This window comes from Thunnus thynnus, chromosome 9 (genome assembly GCF_963924715.1).
Source record: "Thunnus thynnus chromosome 9, fThuThy2.1, whole genome shotgun sequence".
Classification (NCBI taxonomy): domain Eukaryota; kingdom Metazoa; phylum Chordata; class Actinopteri; order Scombriformes; family Scombridae; genus Thunnus; species Thunnus thynnus.
In genome coordinates, this window is record NC_089525.1 from 792,768 (window position 1) to 820,653 (window position 27,886).

Consider the following 27,886-nt stretch of genomic DNA (forward strand, 5'->3'; position numbering starts at 1 on the left):
AGAGGTCGCATTAACTAAAATTTTCCGTCACTGACTGAATTTTTTTAACAATGACGGAAAAATCTGAAGGCCGTCAGTCATTTTGATACATTACACTGTGGGTGATCAAGCATAACTTTAAGTAATTCACACCCCTGTCCAGTCGGTGGCAAGTGTGCAAATGAATTAGCTATTATCTAGTCTTGTCTTGGGTCTCACGTGCATGACCTCGTTGTCTAGCTGGCTTTAGCAATCGCTACATACTAATGCAAAATGTCACAGCAGCTGAGTGTCCAAAGTTTCTTTAAAAAGCCCAACAGTTTTGATGGCATTGATAAAAGAGGTGAAAAAAGAGGGAATGATACGGTGGAGGATTAAGGACAAGCAACAACTGATCATATTTCTTAGCCAGCGGCAGCTAATGTTATGGGGAAAGCATGTGGCAGCAAGGAAGTCAAGAGGGAGCACCGAGTTCAGTGGGAGCAGGACTTCATGTGGCAAAATGTACGACAACATCTGTAGAAAAGCTAACATGAGTAACGGATTTGTCAGAGGCTGCACGACGATGCAGAAACATGTTCATTGGCAATTATGCAATACCCTCTGGCACTGCAAAATGCACCACAGAAAATGTAAAAGATATGCTATCGGCCGTAGTGTAGCTATGGCTCGGGTCGTTGGGCTGGGAAGTGATGGAGCGAGTGTGATGGTGGGTCGAAAGGCCGGAGTTGCACAACAGTTGCGCAACAATGACTGTCCTTACCTCATAAACATTCACTGTGGTGCGCACAGAACGGCACTAGCTGCCCATGATGCCTCAAAGGTTGTGTGAGAGATAGGTGCATATTTCACCACTATTAATAACATATACAAATACTACAAGATTGGAGAAATGTTCCCTGACTTCAAAACTTTGGCTGAAATGGCGCTGGCAATTCCAGTCTCCAGCGGTTCAGCTTTTAGAACAAAATTAAAATGGCCATGAGAAGACGCAAAATCTAATGACAATCGCCTCTGCAGCAATCTCCCTTGATGCGTTTGTTTGTGCAAAGGCGAGCTCCCAGTTTAAGTCCATGCGGACCAGGAGGAAGGTTTGAGTTCAGGCTAGTCTACAGCAGGTCATTTGAGATTAAGTCAGTTAAATTCTTGTAAGTGGTTTGTTCATATTTTAAATGTAACTGTCTAATATTGTAAAATTGCATTGGTCATATTTGCCTGTTAAGGCACAATGGCTACAGTGTTTTAGCGGCCCCCGCTGCCACTGCGGAAAAAAATGTGGTGTTGACACGAAAAGTGACTGCACGTCGGTGTTTCTGTTCATCATCTCTCCATAAAATAAATAAATGCATAATCTATAAGCTTGTTCTCTAAATTAATGATTAAAAATGCAAATAAATGAATGAAAATAAAAGCTAGTTAATATGTTTTATTATCATTAAAAAGTGAAAATTAAAATAATGAGTAACGATAAATTGATTGTAATGATGGAATTTTTATGACCCTGTACGTCAAAATGACGGACAATGAGAAAGTCTAACGCATCCACTGTTGAAGAGCGCTGTCTAGCACGTCACTCCACTCTCTTGGATTGAGATCTGGTGACTTTGAAGGCCATAGCATATGATTCACATCATTTTCATACTCATCAAACCATTCAGTGACCCCTCGTGACCTGTGAATTGGGGCATTGTCATCCTGCAGGAGACCACTCCCATCAGGATAGAAATGTCTCATCATAGGATGAAGGTAATCGCTCAGAACAACTTTGTATTGATTAACAGTGACCCTTCCCTAAGTAGACCCAAACCATGCCAGCAAAATGCCCCCCACAGCATAACAGAGCCAGCGGATCCCCTCACTGTAGGGGTCAAGCATTCAGACCTGTACCGGTTTTTCCTTTCATTTGTCACCCATCTGTAGCAATGGTGTATCTTAACATAATTTTAATGCTACTCTCAAAGTACAGTATCTGAGTACTTCTTCCAAAGCACATCTCAGTGAGAGGCAGGCTCTGTCTTAACAGCGGTACATACTCCTAAAAACTGACAGTAGTTTTACGTTTGTTTGGTTTAAGACAAAACAGGTGACAGGAATTCTGTCACTTTTCTTACTCACCATTAGAAATGGCATCCAAACGTCCATCCCTGCTGCATCGTGGCCAGTAAACAGAGCTAACGCTGCTGTTGTGACACTAATTTGTCTTAATTCTTGAATGAGAAGGCAGCGTCAACGCCAGCTAACAACTAATTTACAGCTAATAATCCCGCAGCAGAAGCATTCTAATCAGTAGCAGCAACTAACAACTTCTTTATCCGTATCATTCATGTTTGGGATGACCACCGGAAGCCAAGTATATCAAGTATATCATTACTGACTAACACATTTTGTAGGACATTTTAATCCACTGCTCATGGAGGAGGTGTGGTTAAAAATAGCATCTGTTGAGGAACTAGCAAGGTCTGAAAACACAGGATGTAGCAGCAGCCAATCAGGAGAAAGCGTCCTCGGTTGTTATGGTATGCAGAGAAAGAGCCTCCTGCTCCTTCTTCTTCTTTGTGATTTAATGGATTTAACCCAAGCCCCCAGGAACAGCACCGGGCTTTGAAGCCAATTTCTCATAGCTGCCAAACCGTGTAATTACAACGTCACGTGACACCATTGGGCCCAAAACGACTTTTCCCATAGATTTGACTATGGCTATTTGATTATTTGACCACTATGGCTTCCCCTTAGTCAAGACACTCTGAAACGCTCCCGGTGGGAAAGGACACCGTGCAGAGTACAGAACAAAATCGCGTAGGAGCCGAGACGTGGCGTGAGCGCTCCCGGTGAAATCTTGGCGTCACGCCTGACCCACACAGCCAATCGACTGGGCCACACAACCAATCGCATCCAATACATCCATGCAGCGAACGCAGAGCCGCCCCTTTCCGGCTACGTCACTTTTGGCTTGTTTGAGGCCGCGCATTTATCAGTTAGCTTGTCGGAAATACATACGAAGAAGAAGAAGTGTTGGCGGGTAACTTATCTGTGAACTGTTGGCCTCTTATTGTACACCAATGCTTAAAGCCTGCTGTAAAGTCTCCTAGCTGACTTCCAGATTGCACCAACTTACCCACTATCAAGAAAATGTCTGACTGGATCAGAGGTAGACGACGTGGTGCTCACAGCAGCGAAAATGAAAACAGGTAAGTTTCGAATAATGTAGTTTCATCTAAGCTAGCTTACTTAAAACGGCCTTATTACAAATCTCCAGTGTGTCTTTGTCCACTTGATGGAAGGCACTATGTTAGCTGGGATTCTTGTTCGATACCTTGTTTTGTGGATGTGTTGCTAGCTACAGAGCATATTTACTAATAACTTGCTGAACGAGTGACTATATCTGTTCATGTTCCAATAAATACTCGCACCACGTCAAAAACTGCTATGTACACCTTCTCTCCTGCGCTAACTCGTCTGACTAGCTTTAGCCTTTTAAATCTTGTAGTAGCAAGTTGCTCTTTTCGGGGGATTTGTTTACAAGTTAACGTTACCGCTGCGCTCCCTGTTCAAATAGTAGTGGCATGGGAAGAAAGGCTGAGAAAGAGGCGGTAAACTGTAACAGTGATCAGTAAAGTTGTTCTAGTGTTCATATGTGTGCAGATAGCTGAAAGCTTATTTAAAGCTTATGTTTACAGAGGGACTGCGGGCAACAAGGACATTAAAGTTAGTGGGACATGACAGGTGATTTGCTAACTATACTTACAACCGAATTGATATGCATGAATGTGCTGATGATCATTCCTCCCGCGACCCCTCACTCGGCCGGATGGATGAACAGACGGTCAGAACAATCGGAAGTAGGAAGTAAATGGCGGGAGCATTAAACAAAAGAACCATTTTTTTTCACTGCGAAAAAAAACAGTAATGTTCTTAGTAACGATGTGTGACATTTATTATCGCAAATTAAAACGTTATAAGCCTTTGTTTCACACTAAGTGAAGGATATGAGGAGTGCTGAGCTCTCTGGTTATTTGGATAACTTAATCGTTTAGGGACAGTTTAAACTTTGACGCAGTGTGTGTCTCTGTCAGTGCAGGAGCTCTGCTGTGTTGTTCTGCTGCTGTGGACTGCAATTGTAGCTGCAGTTACAATTTACACTTCAAAACTAGATGGTGCATCTAGTCTGCAGGTTAGTTCTGCAGTCAGTGCTCTGGATAACCAGTGCAGTTGTTTTGTCCTTGATTGGTTATTGGTTTGTTTGACACACTGTCAGGTAGCAGCTTACTCTTGAATATAATTATGAAGATGAGATATTAAAATGAAGTTGAACATATTCTTGTGTGTTGTCACAATTGTTTGTTGTTGTGTCTTTCCTGTGTAGGAGCCAAGGCCCTTCACGATGGTCCCACTGCAGGAAAAGAGGAATTGATGGAAGCCTGCGGTCAAGTAGAGATGGTGGTTGTAGGGAAAACGATGGGAACACTGACAGCAGAGACAGACACTCCGACAGCAGACATGCCAGGTAAGAGTATACACCCACAACAGAATGTTAATTTAAATTTTTATGTGCAAATGAAAAGGTCTGTTTTTCGCATATTGGTGCATTCACTATGTCTTGCTTAAGTTATTGCAAGAGTGTCTCATTGACTTTTGCTCTGAAAAACTGCACACCCTTTACCAAAATAGTGCAGAACCCAATTCATCAATACTCACCAAAGCACGGCAGTTGGGTAGTTACTTTTTGCCATGTCACATTCATAAAAGAATTTTGATCTCTTATTTGCTTAAATTTGCACTTTTTAAACTGTCATAAATCTACACAAAGTACTCTAATATAAAGTAAACACACTTTATGAAGGGGAAATGCTGGACCAGGAATTTATCATCTCTAATATATACTATCTATAAAAGAAAGAAATATAACTGAGTGAACTCAGTGCAGGCTGCTCTACACTGGCATTGTGGCAACAACAACTCATCTTTCCCTTCAGTGTCTTTATGCTGTTATGTACTCCTTGTATTTCCTCCCTAGTTTCACGACTCCAGAAAGCAGAGGCCCGGTGTCTCGTTGTGGTGGACAGGCTGACTGGGGCAGCCAGGTGGAGGATGATGAGATGAGAAGGGATGTACACAGAGACATGCAGCGGTAACCAAATTTTGCCTCTATATCAGTTGCTTTATCCCTGATCAGGGTGTGTATGCAGTTCTTGAAAAGTCTTAAATGGTAAATAGACTGTACTTGTATAGCGCCTTTCTAGTCTTCCATTCACTCAAAGCGCTTTTTACACTACGAATCACATTTAGCCATTCACACATATTCATACACTGAATGGGTACAGGAGCTACCATGCAAGGTCCCAACCTGCCCATCAGAGGAAATCTAATCATTCATACACATTCATACACTGATGGCACAGCCATCAGGAGCAATTAGGGGTTAAGTATCTTGCCCAAGGACACAGTGACATGCGGACTGATCTTCCGATTAGTGGACGACCCGCTCTACCTCCTGAGCCACAGCCACCCCTGAGAAAACATTGACTTCAGTTTCCTCAAGAAAAGGCCATAGAAGTTATTTACTATTCATCCATTAAATGTACAGTAGTCTGGAAATGTTAGTTCTGTATAGTTTTTGTATGTGGTTGGTCAGGAGATGTCATACATCTATAAATTAAAAGTGTGAATATTTGGACATGGCAACAATCACAGGAAGCTGTTTAATCAGTCAGCACCATCAGGCCTAAAAATAATTGTAGGCTATACCATCCTTACTGGTTTTCCGTCATAATTTCGTAATCGCCAATATCAGTGGTCTTAAATTTGACTTGGTGACCCTGTTGGATTCATTCAAAACACGCTCTTTATTGAAGGCCTGTGTGTGTGCACTCTGTTCAGTTACAGGAGGAGGATACTGGGTGCAGAGGTCACCCAGAGAGAGAGAAAGACCTCCTCTGGCTCCTCTGGGAGGTATGTCCCCTTCTCTTATATTGTTTCTCTTTGATTTATTCATTTGTTGATAAAACACTTCACATCTTGTGAATGCAGGTATACATGCTGTATATGGCATTTATCAGTGTGTCAGTAAGAATATTACTGTAAACTCTTACCTCTTTTAGATAATACCTTGTGTTTCCATAAATCTCTGGACATTTCCTGAACCATCCTTTATAGCTCAGTATTATAAGCATGTCTGTCTGCTGCAGCTGTGATTCCAGAGAGGGAGAAACCATGGAGACTGATGAGGCTGTGTTGGTACGGAGACAGAAACAGATCAACTATGGCAAGAATACACTGGCCTATGACCGATACACCAAGGAAGTTCCTAAGTAAGTCTATACAAACATACACACCCTCATTCAATGCAACTCTGCAACTATTACAAGTACCACATAAAACACCCCAGTAGAAAAGAACTGCTGCAGAGGCAGAGAGGGTTGCCATAGGACAAATGCAGATAGTCTTAACTGCTCTATCACAGATGTGCATCCACATGTTCTAAAGACGCCAGTGTTCAACAAATAATAACATCAGCATAATACATTAAACCCTCTGTTTCCATTGTTTTTACTCTTTCATTTTTTGGTTCCAGACACATGCGTCAGCCGGGTGTTCATCCAAAGACTCCTAATAAGTTCAGGAAGTACAGTCGGCGCTCCTGGGACCAGCAGATCAAACTGTGGAAGGTCAAACTGCACGCCTGGGACCCCCCTGCAGAGGAGGGCCAAGACAAAGTCCTTGATAACATGTAAGAAAACATCTTCAACAGTTTACAAGTCATCTGAAGCTCATAAAGAACACATCCTGTACATATTCTGTACCATCCATGTGCTGTTGGTCATGTTCACGTGTTGTTCCTCCAGTGATGAGCTGGGTCTCGATGACGTGATGGACATTGAGCTGGACTTCCCAACCTTGTCAGACTCCCAGAATGCCATGGCCTCTCTCAACACGCACAACCTTTCACTGGAGGTGAGTTCTAAAGCTCAAACGTGCGTGGTTGTGACAGCAGGGAAACACGGCTGTAATCTGAATCCTTTTAAAACTTGAACAAATTTATTTAGATTAAGTTTTCAACATTTTCAAATTTCAGAAAATATGAATGAATATAATTTAATTAAAATGATTGCTAGGAAAACCTAGTGAGTTTTTTGTCAGTGTAGAGCAGTTAACTGAACATGCAAAAATGTAAAGCTGCAACAGTAAATCAATAAATTGATTATTTAGTCGACAGAAAATTAACCACAACCGTTTTGATAATCAAACAATCTTTAAGTCACAAATGGCAAACGTTCACTGGTTTTAGCTTCCCAAATTCACATCTAAATATTTTCATACTTTTATGTGATAATAAAATGATTATCTTTGGATTATGGACTGTTGGTCAGATAAAACCTGACATTTTGAAAAGTGAACATGGGCTCTGGGAACTTGTGATGGACATTTTTAACAATTTCCAGACCACACGAATAATCAATTTAATTGAAAAAATAATCTGTAGATGAACCGTTAATGTTAAAATGTGAAATTTGTATACCGGCAAATATAATTCAGCATATATGGAGATGAATGTTTCTAATAATAAATGAATAATGAATGAATTCCTCTGCTTTTTAAGTCAACACAACTTACTAAATCCAAGTAACTCTCAGAACTTTGTCTTGAATGATGACTGAATTACACAGAAACCTCTTAGGACAGATAATGATTATTTAACACTAGAACCACCAGGGGTCGATATATACCTAAAACCACCAACGGGTCAAATTTACCAGTGCAGCAGGCTACCACATCTCTAACACTAAAACATGTACTCTGTCATTGTATTAAAGCTTTGTCTTCACAAAGGAGCGTCTTAAGTCAAGAAATGAGTTTGATTACCACCTGTGTTTTAGTCCTCTTGTTTTATAATCTCAGTGAAATATTATACAAGATATCCTATACCATCACTCTCAGGCCATTTGAGAATAATCAAGACTTGTGAAGAAATAGAAGGGAAAAGGGAAACAACAGACATACAATATAAGTAAATCTGCAGTGGGTCATTAAAGACAATACTAACCATAAAACTTACACTGTGTCTACACAGAAAGTGTTTCAGCCATGTTTTTCAGTTGCCCATCTCATGCCGTCAGAGGCCCTGTTTACACCTGGCATTAACATGCGTCTTGGGTGATCTGATCACAAGTGGACAGCTCTAAGTACAGGTGTGAACACACCCAAGACGCATTAAGAATGCATTGAGATCTGATCACTCAGACCACATTCTGAGGTAGTCCTGGGCCACATTGAAAGAACCGCCTACTCAACTGATGTCCTCTATTGTCCAGCAGACTAGGCAGGGGAATTGCATTGCTGCCTCTCGGTCTGTGAACCCTCCGTCCAAAAATGTGTTCAACTTGTTTGATACCTAGATAAAGAAATGCACTATTTTGTTTTTCCGTTTTTTGTGTGAATTTAAAAAAACAAACAAAATCCACTTCCTGTTTTTCCTGTTCCCCTAACCCTAACCCGTTTTTGTCTTCAAATCAGCTGTTGGAATAGAAATGAAACCAAAACCAGAAAATAACTTATTTTTCACTTGTCTGTCTAAAATAATGTTCCAGAAACGACATTTAATTCCGTTTCCCTGGATAGTTTCTGTCCTGTCAAGTTGATAACTACAGTTTTTAGTTTTGCTGCACTACTTGACATAATGGAGCTCCAGATTTATCAGGAGGACGGCTGCTTTACTCTAAAAATTTCACTGTATGAATCTGGACTGTGTGTGTAACAGCTAAATTGGATGTGTAGAACACAGATCATTAATAACCATCAGATCCTTACCCATCCTGTCAGCATGTCGGGAAATTTAAATAATCAATGAAGTTATGCTGCCGTGCCTCGTGCATAAATGCACACAGCATCTCTCTCAATGGGGAGATGCAGCTGCGGGGGCATCTCTGCATATAACTCTGTATTTGTTAAATGTATCGTTCAGACCTGGCACTAGAGTAAATCAATAGGATGGGTGTTTGATTTTCATGAAGGGGCACAATGCATTGTATATTTGTTTATCCTGTTATCAAACAAGTTGAACACAGCTTTGGACAGAGGATACGTGGACCCGCAGTCCTCCCACTGGTTAAAAACAACAACACATTTGGTCTTTACAAACAGAAATTATGTTTATTTGCATACAGAGCAATGAGGTGAGATCACAAGGGGTCACACAAGACACATATGGAGATGCATGTTAATACCAGGTGCAAGCAAGCATATTTTTAGGCTTCAAGTCTATTTCTCTCTGTTTTATGTGCATAACTACAGTCATTGTATATTGGGCTCTGAGCGCTCCCAAAACATGAGTGACCCATCGCTCAACACTGTGCCTGAACACCTCCAATGTAGACAAACAGACGGAGTACTTGCTGCTCTGCTAAATGCGCTGCTCATGCTATGCTTTCTGTGTAGACACAGTGTCTGAGATACTCATTGAAAACAGGAAACGACAGGCTTTCTTATTGAACTTGTCTGCTTGTGTTCAGGGTGAAGACTCTTCGGGAACTCCAGTTAAAGTACAGAAGACAGAACCCACAACGGAGCCTGACATGGCATAGCTCATCCCTGGCCTTCTCCAAGAAAATACATGTTCACACACATCTCAAATGGTGCAGCCATTTGCCCTGACAGCGTACCATGTTACCCAGAATGCCTCTGTTCCAGGTGCCAGCTACTTGATCTGCTTGAAGTAATGCTGCACCTGCACAGCTTCACAGTGCTGTCTGTCCCAGCTGGTAGTTAGGAGTTCAACACTGTAACACATGTAGTATTCTTTTCCCATTCATACTAGTGCCTCTTAAAGGGAAAGTTGACCCCAAAATCAAAAATACATATTTTTCCTCTTACCTGTAGTGTTATTTATCCATCTAGATCAGATTTGGTGTGAGTTGCCGAGTTTTGGAGATAACAGCCGTAGGATTGTATGTATAGTATGCCATATCGTGGAAGTGGATGGCACTCGGCTTGTGGTGCTCTTACTTTCTTGTAGGGAACTATTCTACCGAACTGCACTTGCCAACCATCTCACCATGCAGAAGGATGTTTGCATCTATTCATCGTTGGCAGGTGTTGTTTGGTAGAAAAAAATAGTTCCTACATGAAATTGCTCACAACAAGGTCTGTGGATTATCTTGAGTAACTGGCCGATATCTCCAAAACTTGGCAACTCACACCAAAATGATCTAGATAGATAAATAGCACTACAAGTAAGAGGAGAAATACGCATTTTTGATTTTTGGGATGAACTGTCCCTTTTAATCCATATGTTGGGACCTTTTTACAGATTACTTATCTGCTCAGGGAGTCTTCTTTTATGGCAGGATTTTACCGTTGCATGTTAAATTAAAGGATAAGGCTGGTGATCTTCTATACTTATTGTCAACAAATCTCCAACAAACTTATTTAACCATAGTCTTCAGGGTGAAGGAACACGGCACAGAGGAATAAGATACATCAGGCTTTGGATACACACAAAATACTTGTTAGTAGATCAGTTCATTGTTGGTTTGTCCAAACATGAGATTTGTTGATAATAAGAAATATGGAAAATCACTAGCCTTAACCTTTTATGTGTCAATCTGTTTAATAGCTTAGGGTTTGGTGTTCACAAAAAACACTTAAACCACTGATCTGTGTCCTGGCAGAGCAGGCATCCAGGTTTGTTGACGTCCATTTTGTGCAGATGTTCAATTACACCCTGTGAATACTTGCCAAATAGAATTACAAACTGATTGAACTCAAAATATTCCCTCAATAGTTCAAAGGAGATGGGCAAACAGAAGTCAAAGTATTTTCCTTTTGATGGTTTATGGCTTACGACTTTCTTTCAGTTATGTACAATTTTAAATGCTGAAGTGCATAACTTCAGTCATATGGGCTGTGATTAGTTTTTACATGGGTTGTGTTTTTTAATACAAATGGTATTGTGTTTATTCTTATGGTTGTTTCCTTTATGGTGAAGACTTTGAAATAAAAAACAAACAAACTCAAATGTCTCTTTTGTGACCAGAATTTGATGGAGTGCTCCTTGTGTGACTGATTAAAGCTGACGTGGTGTTGGAACAAAAGCAGCTGCTGATTTGAATCAGTGTGTCAACTTTGTTCAGGTGTGCTTTACAGTGGAAACACTCAGCCCACCATTGCTCCCTGTGTAGGTATTTTAGAGTAAATCAATGGCAATATCCCTCTCGACAGCAGAGAGTGGCCATGGTGTGGGTATTGGGAAGGACCCAACGTATTGAAACAGCATGCTGGGTGACACAAGCTTCGGTATTGTCCACCCATCACTAACAGGAAGATACTATGGCATGGAAAAGTTATTTAGCAAAGCAGAAGCAACAGGAATAATGGTAAAGACATAAAATGAGATAAGGGAAAAATGAATGAATAGAACTAAAGTGTTTATTATTGAACCATAACCCTGGTCAACCGTTTAGCATATTGAGTGGCAACAAAATGAGTATTGCATTCATAGTTCCAGATTTCAACGTTAAAATTGTAAAAAAATAAAAATAAAAAAAATATCACTGATGGAATGTCAGTTCATACTGGGGATGCTGGCAATGGTATAAGCATTGGAGTGACTGCACACCTGAAAAATGCAGTTTTATCTGTTGTGTTCTGTGAACTGCACAGCTGAAGTAAAGACATAGACCACCAGCAGTCACACTGGCTTCTTTAATGTGGGTGTGCAGGTTGATGGCAAATGTTAATCTGTACAAATCCGCAATAAAGAAAGAAAAATAAAAGTTCTACATGCAGTTTTCTGTAAATGTAAAAAGGGTGGCAAGAATACTGGGATATCAATGACACAGAAAGACATCTCTGTGATATACAGAAACATGTTGGTACTGGAAGGACGGTTCTTTATAAAGAAAAAACTTTGTAAAATAGTTAAACACTCAACTGGATCATACACACACTGTAATCACCCTGAATCTGTTCAAAATGTGCTACTAGAATGTGGTGTATAAGGAGAAAAGAAGGAAACTATCAGCATTAAATGAAGCAAAATGTAGCATAACATTAAGGAAGCTCCTTGGAGAAACATAATGGGAAATATGTAGCCACCTAATTAAATACTTAAAGGAAACAGGCTTAGCTGACAGTGTAATTTTATTTAAACGTTTTGTGTTGTTTGTTTGCCTGCCAATCTACCGCTCCACACTCCAGTCCAGTAGGTGGCGGTAATGCGCCTTTAAGCTGGTTTGTCGACCGCCAATAAGTTCAGAAGAAGAAGAAGAACTAGCAGAAGCAGAGGGAAGGGGAAAGAACCACTGCTACTGTGCGCGTTAAATTGATTATAATCTAAAATTAAAAGGCATTGAAGACCATGCTGAGGGCTTGTCTGAGAGGAGCTAATTCCACAGTCCGGGTAAGACCATAATCTTCACAACTAACCCTCCTTTATTACCATTACCCACCGTGACGCCATTAGCGTGCTAGCCAGAGGAGCTGTCATTCAGTGACCCACAGCCGGCCTCAAGGTGTCACAGCGGACTCTCTGGTGAGCACGGCTGTGTTTTTCACCATCAAATGCTACCTAACGTCAGGTCTGAGAAATAACACGACAACTGAAGAGCCGGTGAGAACAGGACTAGACGATGTCAGTGCAGTGCTAGTTAGCTGGTTAGCTGGAAGTGACAGATGCGTAATGGCATTTCGTCCATTAGTGAGCTGGAGTTGAGCTCCGTGAAGCTTCAGTGGCGGTCAGATACTACAGTCATTCCGTCTCCTACGTTTTTCATTATTATTTCATATTAGTAAAAGGGAAAATGGCAAATATATTTTGTGGCAACAGATTTGTCTTTGCAATATGGCTAACGCAAGCAACATTTTTTGATTTGATTGCGATCTTTTCTTAAAGAAATATTTCAAAGTTACTTGTTCCGTGTTTGCCCGGGAAGAAGAACAAACTACATTTCTGGTTTAACCTACGTAGTGTAAAAGCAACCTGCAGACCGGCACTTAACTCCGTAAATATGCTTTTACATGTCGACTTCATGTTTGGAAAGGATCTAAAGTCACCACTGTAGTCGGTTGCGGCCTGTAGACTAGGGGGCGCAATGTGTGTGTCCACTTAAACCCTCGGGTGTAATCCCTCCTCCGGCCACAATGCGTGTTTCAGTGGCCGAGAGGCGCTGTCCGTATTTCCACTCGTTGACTCCACGGGAAGTAATGACCGCAGAAGCAGCGATTCAACGTTTATTTTCATTTAATTTCTCTCATGCTTAAACCCCACCCCTCAGCCTGTCTGTCTCCTGTGTTCTGATAACAGACTGCAGGTTCAGTAAATCCAGATTTCTTTAGTTCTGCCTTTCTGTCTGAAATCAGTGCAGTTCAGGTCCATTCAGCTGCTGAAGAACGATGAGGCAGATATGTTTTTGAATGTATTCATGTATTTTGTATCTGTGCTTATATTTTATAGTTTAAGAGGTTATGTAAAGTTAAGAAAAAATTAATTAATTTCTAAAGACAATAATAATAATAACAATGTCTTTAAATAGTAAATGTCATTACTGTTTCATGGTCAGACTGCCTTTTATTCAGGTCAGAGCAGTTCTCTAAATTTAGTAAAACATTTTACTGTGTGAGTGTTTTTGAAACATTTGAAATGATCTGAAAATAACACCACCACCCCCCTCCCATGGGGGGTGGTGGTGTTATTTTATCATGGAATGCATTCCAGTACAAATGTATGTGAAACAGTTTGCTTGTGACAAAAGACGGGATTCTGACATTAAAGTGTAATCTAATATGGTTTTTAGAAACTGCACTATCATAAGCAGGAACTCTCAGGGAGCCTCTATATTAATGAGGTCTTTTATTCTTCCTGTTTTTCTGTCTTCCTCTCTGTCTGTCTACCTCTCACTTTCTCTCTCTAGAAGAACTATGGGAGAACTGATCTACTCAATCTGCAACACTGCCGGCACTATACAGCAGGAGAGAGCAGGTAATACACAATATATTCAGGCTTCTTGTGATAATTGTTGGATTTTAGTAAGACATTCTCACATCAGATTAATGTCTATCCATCGCTGTCTCCTTCCACCACAGTGGTGCTGCTGCTAAAGTGATTGCTACAGGCTTGGTGACAGTAGGTGGTGGCATTGGAGGTACAATCCTCTACGCCAAATGGGACCACAAGTTTAGGGCAGCCGTGGAGAAAAACGTTCCATACTCAGACTGGCTGTTGGGTTTGGCTTTGGGACCTGCTTCCCAAGATGCCGGCCTCCCCATCAAGAAACAGGTCAGTATGTATTCACAGCATCTCTGGGTAATGTGCTAAGGCTGTTTTGAAAATACAGCAGGTTGTGAAAGAAAGAAATCCACTCCTGAAGTTTAGAACAGAGCTGGGAAATGAATCCAATTGTTTTAAATTATGATTTTGAATTAGTTAAATCCTTTGTTTTGTTGTTCCTGCTGTGTAGATGGAGTTGGTCCAGCCTCCCTCCATGCTGGACAAACAGGTGAAGGCATCCAAAGCCAAGACAGAGAAAAAGGTGAAGGAGGCAGCAGAGAGTCCAGCCAAAGAGACAAGTCCATCCCCAACACAGCCTGCACAGACCATAGAGGGTAAGTCTGTGCTCTGGTTATGACTCATACATTATGTACTGGTAGTATTGTGAGTTGCCAACTGGTGTTACCTCCTGCTTTGAGGATTAAATGCAAAAGGTCTACTTTTTGATTGTCATAGCAATCTTGGCAGTGCCTGGCTCCACCTGACTCCCAGCTAATCCAAAATGGGCAAAGAGGTGGAGCTGAGGCGGGCCGAATGAAGCCTGGTTACTGAAACAAACCACTGAGCAGCTAGCAACCTGTCACTCAAAGTGGCCACGTCCTTAATTATGCATAACTTTACAGCTTAATAAAATTTAAACGGGTGAGTTGTAAAATAAAAATTCACCCCCCATATACTTGCCATGAAAGTGGAAATTAGCTGTAGAGACCAAAACCACTTTTTGTGCCAAGCTGTAAACATGTTTATTTCTGCTGTAAAGTGGGGCATTTTAACATGGGGGTCTATAGGGATTGACTCGCTTTTGGAGCCAGCCTCAAGAGGCCATTCGAGGAATTTCAATTTTTTGGCACTTTGCACTGGCTTCATTTTTCAGCCCTGGAGGTTGCCGCTTGGTACTCAGTCACCATGTGACTTCAGTCATCTTGCTATTGTTTTTCCCCTATTTGCAGTTCACATGTTAACACAAACACACACACATACACACACACACATCCACATCTGTATATAGGTAGACTTAGTTAGATTCCATATTGTGTGTTTTTATTCTTTTAGTACATTTTAGCTAAGATTACAGATTGTGTATTTTGCTCTTTTATCTTTTTTGAATAAATGCTTTTGAACAAAATATATAACATAGATCTAGTCATTTTTAGACATTTTTATGTGGAATAGTTACATATTATACCTTTTTAATATTGCTTAGTGGTTCGGTACTATATAGATACAATTTATCTTTACTTTTTTAAAGGATTTGGCTGGCAGTTTTCTATATATATATTTTTAATATACCTCCATTAGTGTCCAAATGTATTAAAATCATGTCAGTGAGCCACACTTTTGCACTGGGTGACATGTTCTTCTATTACAAAGAGTTTGGTTACATTAGTTTAGAAATGGCTCGAAACACTAATCAGTGATCACATTTTCAGTCACCAGAGAATTGTTTCCTGTAAGGCAGATGCCTTTGCACATAATAGTAGGTAATAACCTACACTAACCTTTCTTAACCAACCAAAATAATAACATGCTAAGATAGCCTTCAGTACAAGCAGTGTCAAGTCAATTTTATTTGTATAGCCCAATATCACAAATCACAAATTTCACAAATTTTGGTGGTCGTCAGATCCTAGGTTTAGGGTTGTCAGGGTATCCGCGGTCCTCACAGCCTTAAAAGGTCTTAAATTACAATATTGGCCCAAATATAAGAAAATATTTTATTCTGGAAATTACATTTGAAAAAGTAGAAGTTAGAAAAAATGTATAAATTTGTTATTGAAAAACCAAATTATTAAAAAAAAATATTTTCTTCTCTTTTTAAGTATTTTATTTTGAAATACGGAATCAGAAATGGCCCAGAAAAATATATCTATTCCAACAGCAACAGCAGAGAAAAGGGCAACTTTTGGGCCAGTCCTTAGGGAGGCAGAATTTTTCACTGAAATGCTTCTGAGTATTGTTTACCTGAGTTCCCAGGTCAGTCATGTCTCTCTAAATTGAGTGTTTTCATGTTGCTTGCCCTTGTTAGTAAAACAGCTAATGGCTTCATTTGTGGTTTTTGACCTGGAGGGGTTTGGGACCAGGAGGACTCTGTTAGCTGCTAGTGCTAGTTTTAATCACCTCAGGTTGACTGTTACTGATATTTAAGGCTTTTTACAGCTCAAAAGTAGACAACAGCCTACAGGTAAGAACAGGACCCAGCAGGGAGAAAGACTGAGCTGCAATGTTATACCCTACAATGCATTGTTATTGTCTGATTCATTTTAGTTTTGTTAAAATGTAAGTGTTTGATATGCACTCTGTTGTTTTTATGCACCACAGAGATCCCTAAGGGTAAGCTTCTTCTTTACCATAGAATGCTGTGCTCCTGTGCCTTTCACTAGACTTTAGAACTGAAACAACTCGTCTATTAATTGATAAGTTGATAGACAAAAAATTAATCTTCTTCTGTTTTGGTAATACCAAAATTCACTGCCTTTGCTTCTCAAAATTGAACATTGGCTAGTTTTCTTACTCTTTTTAGATTTTTGTCAACATCACTTGTGGCATTTTTTCACTTTTTTGACATTTTAATGACCAAACAATTGATCAAGAACAACAATCAGCAGCTTAATCTATAGTGAAAATATTAGTTGCAGCCTGATTAGACTTGCTTAGGACTGTACTGTAGTTTGTAGCCTAGAATTGCAGTTTTTAGAGCGTTACACTGTACAATAGCTCTGTGATAAATACTACCATGCTACAGTTGAAGCTGTTTGTGCAAAAAATGGATCTAGGTTTATTATCAGTCACTGAATAAATCTTTGTGCCTCTCTGGTGATCTGTCATGTGTGGGTCAGTGCCGTCATTACATTCATTTTGTCACTTACACAAAAATATACTGTTTGTTTTTATTGTGTTTTTTGGCCTCACTTAATTTTATTGGAGGCAATTTTTAGTCCTCCGTTTAAATGCATCTCAGTTAAAATAAAATTAACTTTAATTTAAAGTTTTTGATTATTTCACATTTTGTCCAGTTGGTCCACAACATGACAACACACTTTGTTCCTTTTTGTTTTCAAGGGCTCATGAAAGGTGTCCACATGTGAGTGTTGCCACACATCTCACATACATGCAACCACACAAACTGCCTATACCTTTCTGTATTTATGTCCCATACAGAGGCTTCCGCAGAGGCAAGTCATATAATCTCAGCCATCAGTGAGGTCCCGTCAGTACCTGCTCCATGTGACACAGAGGCAGCAGCAGTCAAAGGTAACACCATTAGGCTGAACTTCACCACTGTACACTTTGATATGTTACAGTCAAAGTGGAAATTCAACCTTTGCCCATTTAGGTCAGTGTCTACTATCATAAATGTTTGTATCTGTTTGCTGGTTGTGTGTGTGTGTGTGCGTATATGGTGTATATATGTGTGTGTGTATATATCTTTATATATGCAATACCAGTCAAATGTTTGGACACACTTTCTCATTCAAGGAAACAGGATTGTCCAAACTTTTAAATGGCACTTTCAAGAGTGTGTGTGTGTCATATTGTGTCATTGTATCTGTATGTGTGTGATTTCTAGAGGAGTGTAAAGAGTGCCATGACCATGAAGATACCCCAGTGACAGCAGGAGTTCACCCTGACATAGAGTCGGCAAGAGAACCCCTGAAAGAGCGTCCAGTAGAAGAAGTGGCAGCCAGACTTGCTCAACAAGACCAGGAGGAACAGGACCTCCTGGCATGTAGGCTAGCAACAATACACTCTACATCAATTTTGAATTCTCTTTTAACTCCTCCTCTATACTCCGTTCCACTCCCTGTCAGCCTCTCATGATTCCTGTCTGTGTGTATGTCTGCTTTTCAGCTGTATCAGCCAGTCTTGAAGACTCACTGGCCAGCTCGGCTCAAGCAACACTGCAGGCTATAGGAGCTCAGGAGGCAGCCCTGCAGGCAATCACACGACACACACTTAAACTGAAGGAAGCAATGGAAGCAGAGGTATAGAACACAGTGCCTCTGACCACAAGAATGTGATCTGATTACAGTAATGCTGGTACAGGTGTAAAAATGTGATTGGATTTTTGTGAATTAGTATGTTTTAGTCTTAGAGCCAGATGGTGGGCACTGAGCTGGGACTCCCAGTGCTATATTACATATTAATCAGGTCTGGTACTGTTACATTATCACTATGGACTGTCCACTGTGATTACCATCATTAGACATGTAATTACAACTGAACAAACAGCAGTAGCTTCAGAAAGTTTGTGGCTTTTGACTTTTGTCATAGTCACAGGTTGACATTTGTTATTTTCTTGTTGGTTGCCAAACTTCAAGAAGGCAGTGCAAAAGGGAGAATAGATAGAGATACAAATGTGTGACAGTGGCGTCTTGCAGTGTGTTGAGAAGAGGATTGGAGTGGGCTGGCTCCCAATGATGAAACAAGTGGAGCGGCAGCGGGAAGCTAGTAGAGTTCACTGGGATTCAGGACTGCGTTGTTTCATGTTGGCAACAGAGGGCATTCAGTGATGTTGTGGCCTGGTAGTAGATGGTATATCTATGAATGGCAGAATTATCTATGGTCATGAATTTATTCACAGATTCCAAAAATCGATTTTTTTTTTTTTGTCGTTATTTAAGTTATGTCAATGGAACAAAAAAGGTGGAACTCAACCACAAGAGCACAGTGCCGCACCCGGACAGTGTAAGGCAAGCACACAAGATATTTCTCAGTTGATCTTCAAAGAAGGCAAGCATGTATGTGCATTTTAGATGTAATAGCTTAATAATTAGCTTTGTAAGACCAATTCAAAACTTCATACACCATTACACCAGATTAACCTTAGTGATCTCCACTGCACGAGACATAGCACAGCACTTTTTTTCTTTTTTTTCCACCTTACCCCAGTACATGCAGACCAATCTGTTTTGCAAAAGATACTGTATCTAGCCAGTGATGTTGGACAGTAAATTAGACCTTCATTATTGTAATACAGGCCGAAGACTGTAAGAGGCTGTTTGCACTTGGTTTTAAAATGCGTTGGTGATGTGAACACAAGTGGACAGCCAAGACACGTTGCTGTTCACTCCTGTGTCTATCATATGTCTCCAAGGTGTTGTTGGGACTTAATAGGAGCAGGTTTGGTTATTAGAAAAAAAAAAATTATTAATATTAATTAATAATAACGGAGCACCACCCTGAGGTAAAGGACCAATAACCGGTCACATCCGCCATCTTGACTTATCTGGTCAAGATGGTGGACCGTGTGATTTGAACAGTGACAACGGTTAATGGGGTCTGCCAGTTTAACACGCATCTCTAACAATAGGATTACTTGGGGACAGAGCTGAGCACTGTAATTGAGTTATCTGCTTACCAAATGTGTGTGTGTGTGTGTGTATGTGTACATGCAGGTGGGTTAGTAGAGAGGAGAGGGTGAAAACACCAAAGAACAAAAGATCTCAGCGATCGTGCGTAGAAGTGGCACTTGCTTTTATTTACACAAACACATGGCGTGCAAATGTCCTTATTTGCCAGCTGCAGTCTGATTTCAACAAATAGAATGCAACCCATGATCTCCACACAATGGCAAGCTAACACAAAACAATCCAAGCAGTTGGACAAACACAAACCAGTTCAGCGTGATAAACTCAACCAAATAAGCAGGGCTGGGTTGCACAGCAGTCTTCTTCGGATCCGGTAACATGCTCAGTTGAACACAATGAAAATCTCTACTCATCTAGCGAGGTTGAGATGGTGTGGCCTAGAGACAGTCATGTACATACGGGAGTTACTTCCTTACGTTAGCCAGGTGAACAGCTGGAAGCGCAGTCCAAAGAGCAAGTGGAGTGTTTATACTCTCGGTGACATCACGGCCGAGAAGAGGAAATCCTGGAGTGTTTCTGGCAGGTCCAGTCTCGAGTTCTGTCAGAGTGCTCTCGAGCTGAGAGTTTGACTCTGCCAGATTTCACGCCTAGGGTGTGACTTGAGCAGGGCATGATGGGAGTTGAAATCCATTTGAAGTCCTTTTGTGTGACTTGGCACCTTTCTTTGTTATCAGGCTTTATGAGTACGCGCAGGCCTGTCTTTGCCTCATGCACATGGCATATGAGGCCCAACAGTGTCGAGCTGACCACTTGTGTTCAGATTTTGTTACTGCCTATATCACTTCCACTAGAAGATCCAAGGACCCCTCGCACAGTTATTATTCCAGTCTGTCATCACTCACACAGGCTAGCTAAGAAAACAAAAATGTTTCAAGAACTAATTTGCATGTTCAGGCTATTCCAACGGTTGAGATTGTCAGGACAAAGTCATTTGGCGTTGGTGTGCTGTTATAAAAAAACCACCAAGTCCTGCAATAACATTTTTTCCTGTTATATCCTAAAAATAAGTTTTTGTTCATATTGTTAATAATAAATAATTAATTAATAACTTAATTTCATGATTTAGATATTTTACCCATCTTTAGCCTACATTTGTTAATATTTTGGTTAAATGATGACATTTTGAAAGTATGGCGAGTTAGCTGTTAACAGTTCCTGTTTTCAATGTACCCATTGATGTACAGACAACTATCAATGAATTACTTTGATAATGAAGAAAAACACGTGATGATTCTCAAGCAAGTTCTGGAGTTATACATTTTTTTCTTATTTCTGATCTGTTTATTCGTAATTGCAGTAGAGTTTTGCGCAAACTGCGGCTCATGTCTCACCTCTCTCCCTCCATCCCCTGGGAAAATCTCTGCCCTAGAACAACTAAACATTTTACCAGTATGACCTGTGACATGACACCTTTAATGGGCAAAATAATGGTTTTGCAGTGGAGTGATTTCAGTTCTTTTTAAATCCAGGTTCCACCTGAGGAGAAGTCTGCCCAGTGGAAGGATCTAGAAGCTTCTGTTGCTGATAGAACCAGCGCTGTGAATGATGCTGGAACTGCGCTATTGAAAGCCAAGTAAGATATACATCTAAACACACACACATGCACACATGTTAGACACACAGGCTAACACGGGGCAGGTGTGGGGAAAACAGGGCATTGCTGATACATTTTCTGGTCTTGCACCACTTCTCTTGTCAAACAGTTCTCTTAAGGCCTAAACGCACTGGGAGCAATAACTGACGCACGTCAATTCATGGCGCACTGCAAGCGTCAGATTTGAAATTCCAACACCACAGAACCAACACAAATTTGTCATCTTGTCCTTGTATTAAAAGGAGAAATGCAGAGGAGGAAAATGAAACTGAAACTGAGAGCGTCAGTGTCCACAGTAAATCATTTGTTGACTGTTTGATGGTTATTTATTTGTGCATAAAATGTGACTGCCGTGAAATAATCAGAATATAACGTTTTATTTCTCTCATTCGGTTTTGTTCTCACTACTGCTGGCTCTCCTTGCTCGACCACCGCCACACTGTCTCTCTCTCTCTAGCTGACTTGCGCTATCTCTCTCTTTTTCGGCTGCAGAGAAAACAGCTTTGGGCGCTGGGTCCTCATTTGACGCTCCAAGAATTGAAACAAGGTCGGAGTAGGCGCATCATAATGCTTCTAGTGCGTGTTCGGCCATTGAAAACAATTGGTGTTACTCAAAACACGCGCGTCAGACACTTCCAGTGTGTTTAGGCCTATATGCACTTGTACTAACCCCTCCCTCTACTCTCCCATACTTCTTTCCCTGCAGTAAAGCTTTGGACAGTCTCAAGTCCATGATTGACAAGTCTAAAGAGTTGAAGGTCACTGCTGTTCGCCCACTTGTTTTAGCAGCAGAGGAGAATCTCCATAACATGGTGGTGGATTTGGACAAAGTGGTCACTAAGGTAAGGACGTTACTTTACACGTACAACCAGATGAACTCTACATTTAGGGAAACATGCTTATTCGCTTTCTTGCTTAGAGTTAGATGAGAAGATTTTACCACTTTCATGTCTGTAAGATAAATATAAGGCTACAGCCAGTAGCCAGTTAGCATAGCTTATCACAAAGACTGGAAACAGGGGGAAACAGCTAGCCTGGTTCTGCCCAAAAATAACAAAATCTGCCTACCAGCAGCTCTAAAGCTCTCTAATTAACACATTGTATCTAATTTGTTTAATGTGGAGTGGAGGCTGATGGGAAAATCATTAATTTTATTTGGTCATAAACAAGTATTCTATTGGGGTTAAATACTGAACCAATCCAAACTTTGACCTGCTGATAGCGCTAGTTTAAAAGTCAGGGATTGCCGAAGTTATTACGATTCATCTTGAGTTGGACATAAATGTCTATCCATGGCAATCTATCCAGTTGTCACGACATGTTACAGAGTGATGTCTCTTAATGCACAGTCTTTGACTAAACACAGATGCCAGCTGTGGAGGGCACATTAATCAGACAACAGCAAAACATTTTATTGTAGCTATTATGGAATTAGTTATTTAGGAACTGCTGATGTTATCTGCCTTCGCTGTTCATTTTAACCAGCAGTGTTCAGATAACAATAAGAAGCTGCTACCGATACGTACTCCAATGCTCTTTGCAAAAAGAGTGAGGAGAGAGAAAAGATTTGATATGAAATGCTTGGTCTCATCTTGACATTACCTTGATGCTGCCACCTGGTGGTTCATATTGGTGTTATGCACTCCCACCAACAGAGGGCAACGTGTCCATAGAAGTCTTCTATAACACCAGTGTTAAACAAAGCCAGATCACCAGCTAAACCTGGCTTGTTTCAGTAAATCAGGCTTATTTCAGGAAATTCTTTTTCAGAAAGGAGGTTTTAATAAGCCTGACCTAAGTTACCCTGGAAACATCTCCCTCCAGACTAACCTGGTCATGTCAGGCTAGTTTTGAGGTTGTGCTTCACCTTAGTGTTACGATCATTTTAACACTGTGTTTCTTCCAAGTTCCTCCCCAAAGGTTCCTCTTTATATCTGCAATGTGAACAGTGTCTGTTTGCAGAACATTTATTTTTATTTTCATCATATATCGACATGTTCTGCACGTAATGCATTATTAAAATCTGAGGAAATATCTTTTTCATTCTAAAATATCTTCACAGTGTTCCAGCCAACATACATGTTTTAAAATACACTGTAAAATGCACTATAAAATTAAAGAGCCATATACTCAGAGATCCATCCATTCATGAGAAATGCAGACAGTCAACTGGAAGCTATTTAAACAGAACTTCCATCATATAGAGGCTGTTCTATCACTTCTACAAACCAAATAACACAATTCAACTGATACAGAATTGATGTATTTAAAAATAGCTATTATCTCATTGTCTTGCTATAAAATAAATCACCTGACTGGGTAATTTGATATGTCAAAGTTGTTTTAAAAGGATCTTGCATCCACTACACCTACATCTTTACATTATTTTTAGCACTAATTATACAAAAAAGGTTCATGTCACACAAACAAGCAAAGCTCAGCAACAAACTGAGCTATCAGAGGAGTACAACTGATTTGAGTTCATGTCTATTTCTGACAGTCTTAGCTCGCTGCTGACCTAAAACATGCTGCTAAAAGTTCTCTTTGGCTTTGTGTTAGAGTATTATATATTTAATACTTGACTGGGACATCCCTACCTGTGACTGCAAGGTTCACGATCCAGCTCAGCTCTTGCTGTGGGTATCCTGTTTCTCTGCACTGTCTGTTGTGAACTCTGTTTACATATGGTCACTCTTGTGCTTTAAAAATTGCGCAACAGTACAAAGAACGTGCTTGGACCCCACTTATCACCACCCCTCAATCTGTATTCTGATATAGATTTCGCAAACACAAAAATGAATTTTTCAGCTCCTTCTTCACCGCAGTGGTCCAATACAACTCCCATGTTACTGCTAACGCTGCACCAATCTGCCTGTCTACCTCATGCTCCATCTTACACCCCACTTGTGAATCGCCAGCACATAAAGCTGCCAAACTCTGTGTGTGTGTGTGTGTGTGTGTGTGTGTGTGTGTGTGTGTGTGTGTGTGTGTGTGTGTGTGTGTGTGTGTGTGTGTGTGTGTGTGTGTGTGTGTGTGTGTGTGTGTGTGTGTGTGTGTGTGTGTGTGTGTGTGTGTGTGTGTGTGTATAGGTGCAGTCTGCAGAGTCAGAAGCAAAAATTGTTTCCCAGTACAGTGAACTGGTTAATGAAGCCAAACAACAGTTCCAGAGGGAAGTAAGCAGCCTTACTCCAGAGATCCAGGCCAACTGGAAGGGCCTCAGTAAGAACACACGTGCACAATCACAGAGTTATTCAGCATGTCCATATTCATATTTCTGTAGTTTGTTTTTTTTCTGGCACTTTTTTTTACCATCATTAGATGATTGACAATAGGGTGTGACAGGACATGGTACAGTGTGTGTTTTTGACCAGTAGCTCACCTGGATGTTCAGTTTTACTTTCAGCAGGTATAATTCAGTGCCAGGAAGAACTTTCCAGAGTTAATGTTTTATCATCTTTAATATCAGTGTTAATGCCAATGACAGTGCAGATCACTTGTGACACATGAAGCAATAATGTAAAGTGGAATGATATATATATATCCTCAATACTGTTAGTACATGAGATGTAATTGGGACACACTTATGCTCTTCCTGGTTCAGATACACATCTGAAATGGAGTTCTTTAGGAAAAATAAGACAAATTTTCAAAATAACTTTGTGTCTTTGCATTTGAGCTGGTAAACTGTCAGCGGATGACCTGAACGCCCTAATTGCCCATGCACACCGTCGCATCGACCAGCTGAACCGAGAGCTTGCCGAGCAGAGAGTCCGAGAGCAGATCCACATCGATGGAGCGCTGGAGCAGCAGAAGTTGGAACACCAAAAAGCCCTGGAGAAAACTGTTAACACCTCCCTGCAGCACGCTAAGGAGGACGCCCGGCTGGAGCAGGAGAAGAAGGTAGGGAGGGGGATGAAGGTGGTTCAGGGGTCGCTGAGCTTACTCTTCATTTGGAGCCACGCAACAGTCACCAATTCATCAGTTCTTATCAATATAACTAGGCAGTATGAATAATTACATGTTTGTGTGTGTGTCTGTAGCTGTCTGAGTTGAGGGAAGTGATGGAGGCAGAGATGAGGACTCAGCTCCGGCGTCAGGCAGCTGCTCACACAGACCACGTCCGAGATGTCCTCAAAGTCCAGGAGCAGGAGCTGAAAACTGAGGCTGAGCAGGTCTTCATACTGCCCCACATTCTACACGCACATTACATTCAAATATCAGAGTGCACAGAGGAGGGAATTATGTGTATAGCAATTGTATTGACTGTCTTGTGTACCAAGTATGGATCTAGTATATACTGTAAGTATATATACTATGTAAGTATATCTTTCACTGCTCTCTTGTCTATCTCAAGAGACTTCATGGTTAAATAAAGGTAAAATAAATGAAATTAAAAACTGTAAAAGTATACTGAAAGCTGATAGCAAATGCTTGGTCATATCTTTAGTATTCTTCTTATTAGATCACATATGACATCGTTAAATCATTAAAACAACACTCATACACTGTAATTGAGGATTCTGGGAGCTGCAGTCTGTGTGGCCAGTACAAAGCATCCGTCAATCCACTCTCTACTGGCTTGTCATGGTTAGGATGCATACTTCTAACAGCATTCCTTCAAAGCTGTGCTGTGGGTTGTGTTCAGGTCCTGAACAGTAAGATGCTGGAACAGGAGACCCACTACCGTCAGCTGAGCCAGGAACAGCTGGATAACTTCACTCTGGATATGAACACTGCCTATGCAAGACTGAAGGGGATGGAGGAGGCCATAGACAGTAAGATATATATATACACACACACACCCACACACCACTCTGGAAAAAGGCAGAATCAATGTTTCAAAGAACATCACATATGGATGGCAAAGTTTGGATGACATCATTAAGCCTGTTATGTTAACAGCTTCTTGTCTTGTGAATGCAGGCCATGTGGTAGCAGAGGAGGAGGCCCGTAAAGCTCACCAGCTCTGGCTCTCTGTGGAGGCTCTCAACTACACTTTAAAGACTGCTGACGCCGATTCCCTCACTAAGCCTTTAGAGAGCGCCGCTCAGGCAGTGCGAGACAGCTGCCACGACAACGAATTTGCCCTGGCTCTGGCATCAGCTCTTCCAGGAGAATCCCTGCAGCGTGGTGTGTACAGTGAGGCCTCTCTCCGTGCCCGCTTCAACTCCCTACGCTCACTGGCTCGCCGGGTTGCCCTTATTGACGAATCTCACAACTCCTTGTACCAGTATTTCTTGTCCTACATTCAAGCTGCACTGCTGTTTGAGGATAAACAAGAAGCACCACCTGCCCAGCTGGGCAGTGAGGATTTAGACCCATTCAAGCTTCTGTCATATGCTAGCTACTGCTTGGAGCATGGGGATCTGGAGTTAGCAGCTAAATTGGTGAACCAGTTGAGAGGAGAGGCCAGGAGAGCAGTGGAGGACTGGCTGACTGAAGCCAGACTCACACTGGAAACCAGGCAGGTCGTCAGTTTGCTGTCAGCTTATGCAAATGCTGTGGGATTAGGAACCACCCAGGCTCCATAGGCTGCCACTCCCATTTAACCGGGCAGCCATTAAAGGAAAACTCCACTGAAAATTACTCTTCTGAGTATCAAATAGTGGCACAGTGTAGGATTTAAGTGAAGCTCAGTAGAGGATGTAGCTTGCTTCTTTGTGGAGTAAGGCAGCTGTTGGATTCACAACAGTGTTTGATACTCAGAAGAGATTTTCAGTGGTGTTAACTGAAGTTAACCAAGTGATGGATGTTAAGATACATTTGTTTTAAAGCACTATGTCACCGGAGGATTACTTGTATGATATAATTGATGCACCCTTTGATTCTAGTCTTGCCAATTCAGGCCCATGTTTGATCCAGGTATTTATTTTTTGGCTTTGCCTGAATGTTATGGAAAATTTAATTAACCTAACATTAAAGAATATGTCATGCTGCATTTTATTTTTGTCAATACTGTACATGTTACAATAAATCATGAACAAGAAAACTGTCTGTTAAATTTCTTCATTCCTCCCATACAACAGTTTAACTGTTACGGAGAGCTGAAGACATGACATCATATTTCCCCTAGCTTCTCCCATTCAGCATTTCTTTTAGCCGCCTTTCTGGAAAAATAAAATGTGTTCCTGGTTTACTTTCTATATTCTAGGACATACCGGCATACACTACAGCACCTGCCTTTAGACGTTGAAACCGTTGTGATTTTAACAAGGTTACAATTACTTTGTGAGAATGCAAAAAAACTACAGCTCCCATGAAAATTTACCAGGATGGCAGTGCAAGTACTCATCATCTTAGCTTGGATATATGCATAAATATCTTTAGCTGTAATCTCTGCTGTCTAAAACCTCTGCAGTGTTCACTCTGTCCTGCTGTTATTACACACATCTGAACTAGCCGTGACCCCCTGTGTATGTATAACATTCATGGGAAGTGATGTTCATTAAAGGCAACTAAAATATTCACTTAGTTGAATAAACAATGAAAATAGATTTTTTTTTAAATCTATACATATAGCGATATAGATTTCTAAGGCTGGATTTTTTTGTAGTTTACATTATTTCAAATGTCATAGGGATTTTGAATAAGGTTTTCTACTTCTGGAACAGAACCTGGAAGATATTCATATCTGTGTGTGTGATTACTGTGCAGTTGTTCAGACTTGAACCCTCTGCTTTCTTA

General features: G+C 40.8%; 3 protein-coding genes across 6 annotated transcripts in view; 2 read left to right on the forward strand and 1 right to left on the reverse strand.

Moving 5' to 3' along the window:
- ccdc142 (coiled-coil domain containing 142) overlaps window positions 1–2,779 on the reverse strand; it is a 36,559-nt gene extending 33,780 nt beyond the window's left edge. Inside the window, exon 1 of one of the 2 annotated variants that reach the window (XM_067598465.1) lies at window positions 2,095–2,779. The gene's annotated coding sequence lies outside the window, so the exon portion shown is untranslated. The remainder of the gene's footprint in view (window positions 1–2,094) is intronic. The other variant, XM_067598466.1, reaches the window with a different exon arrangement.
- Window positions 2,780–2,914: 135 nt separating this feature from the next.
- On the forward strand, window positions 2,915–10,990 carry slbp (stem-loop histone mRNA binding protein). Of its 3 annotated transcripts, none has more exons than XM_067598471.1 (8): window positions 2,915–3,167; window positions 4,343–4,483; window positions 4,994–5,107; window positions 5,863–5,928; window positions 6,165–6,287; window positions 6,551–6,706; window positions 6,822–6,930; window positions 9,486–10,990. In XM_067598471.1, exons 1-8 carry the CDS (start codon window positions 3,109–3,111, stop codon window positions 9,555–9,557), a joined length of 840 nt encoding a protein of 279 aa, XP_067454572.1. In that variant the 5' UTR covers window positions 2,915–3,108; the 3' UTR covers window positions 9,558–10,990. The 3 variants fall into 3 exon arrangements, with proteins under 3 accessions (XP_067454572.1, XP_067454571.1, XP_067454573.1); XM_067598470.1 differs by having other exon boundaries at window positions 2,919–3,167; window positions 5,857–5,928; XM_067598472.1 differs by lacking the exon at window positions 2,915–3,167 and adding an exon at window positions 3,901–4,150 and having other exon boundaries at window positions 5,857–5,928.
- Window positions 10,991–12,212: 1,222 nt separating this feature from the next.
- immt (inner membrane protein, mitochondrial (mitofilin)) lies at window positions 12,213–27,191 on the forward strand. Its single transcript, XM_067598473.1, has 14 exons — window positions 12,213–12,373; window positions 13,884–13,951; window positions 14,056–14,248; window positions 14,430–14,574; window positions 17,399–17,491; window positions 17,808–17,966; window positions 18,089–18,222; window positions 21,078–21,181; window positions 21,909–22,044; window positions 24,292–24,421; window positions 24,879–25,102; window positions 25,243–25,374; window positions 25,848–25,977; window positions 26,126–27,191. Exons 1-14 carry the CDS (start codon window positions 12,332–12,334, stop codon window positions 26,731–26,733), a joined length of 2,298 nt encoding a protein of 765 aa, XP_067454574.1. The 5' UTR covers window positions 12,213–12,331; the 3' UTR covers window positions 26,734–27,191.
- The last annotated feature ends 695 nt before the right edge of the window (window positions 27,192–27,886 follow it).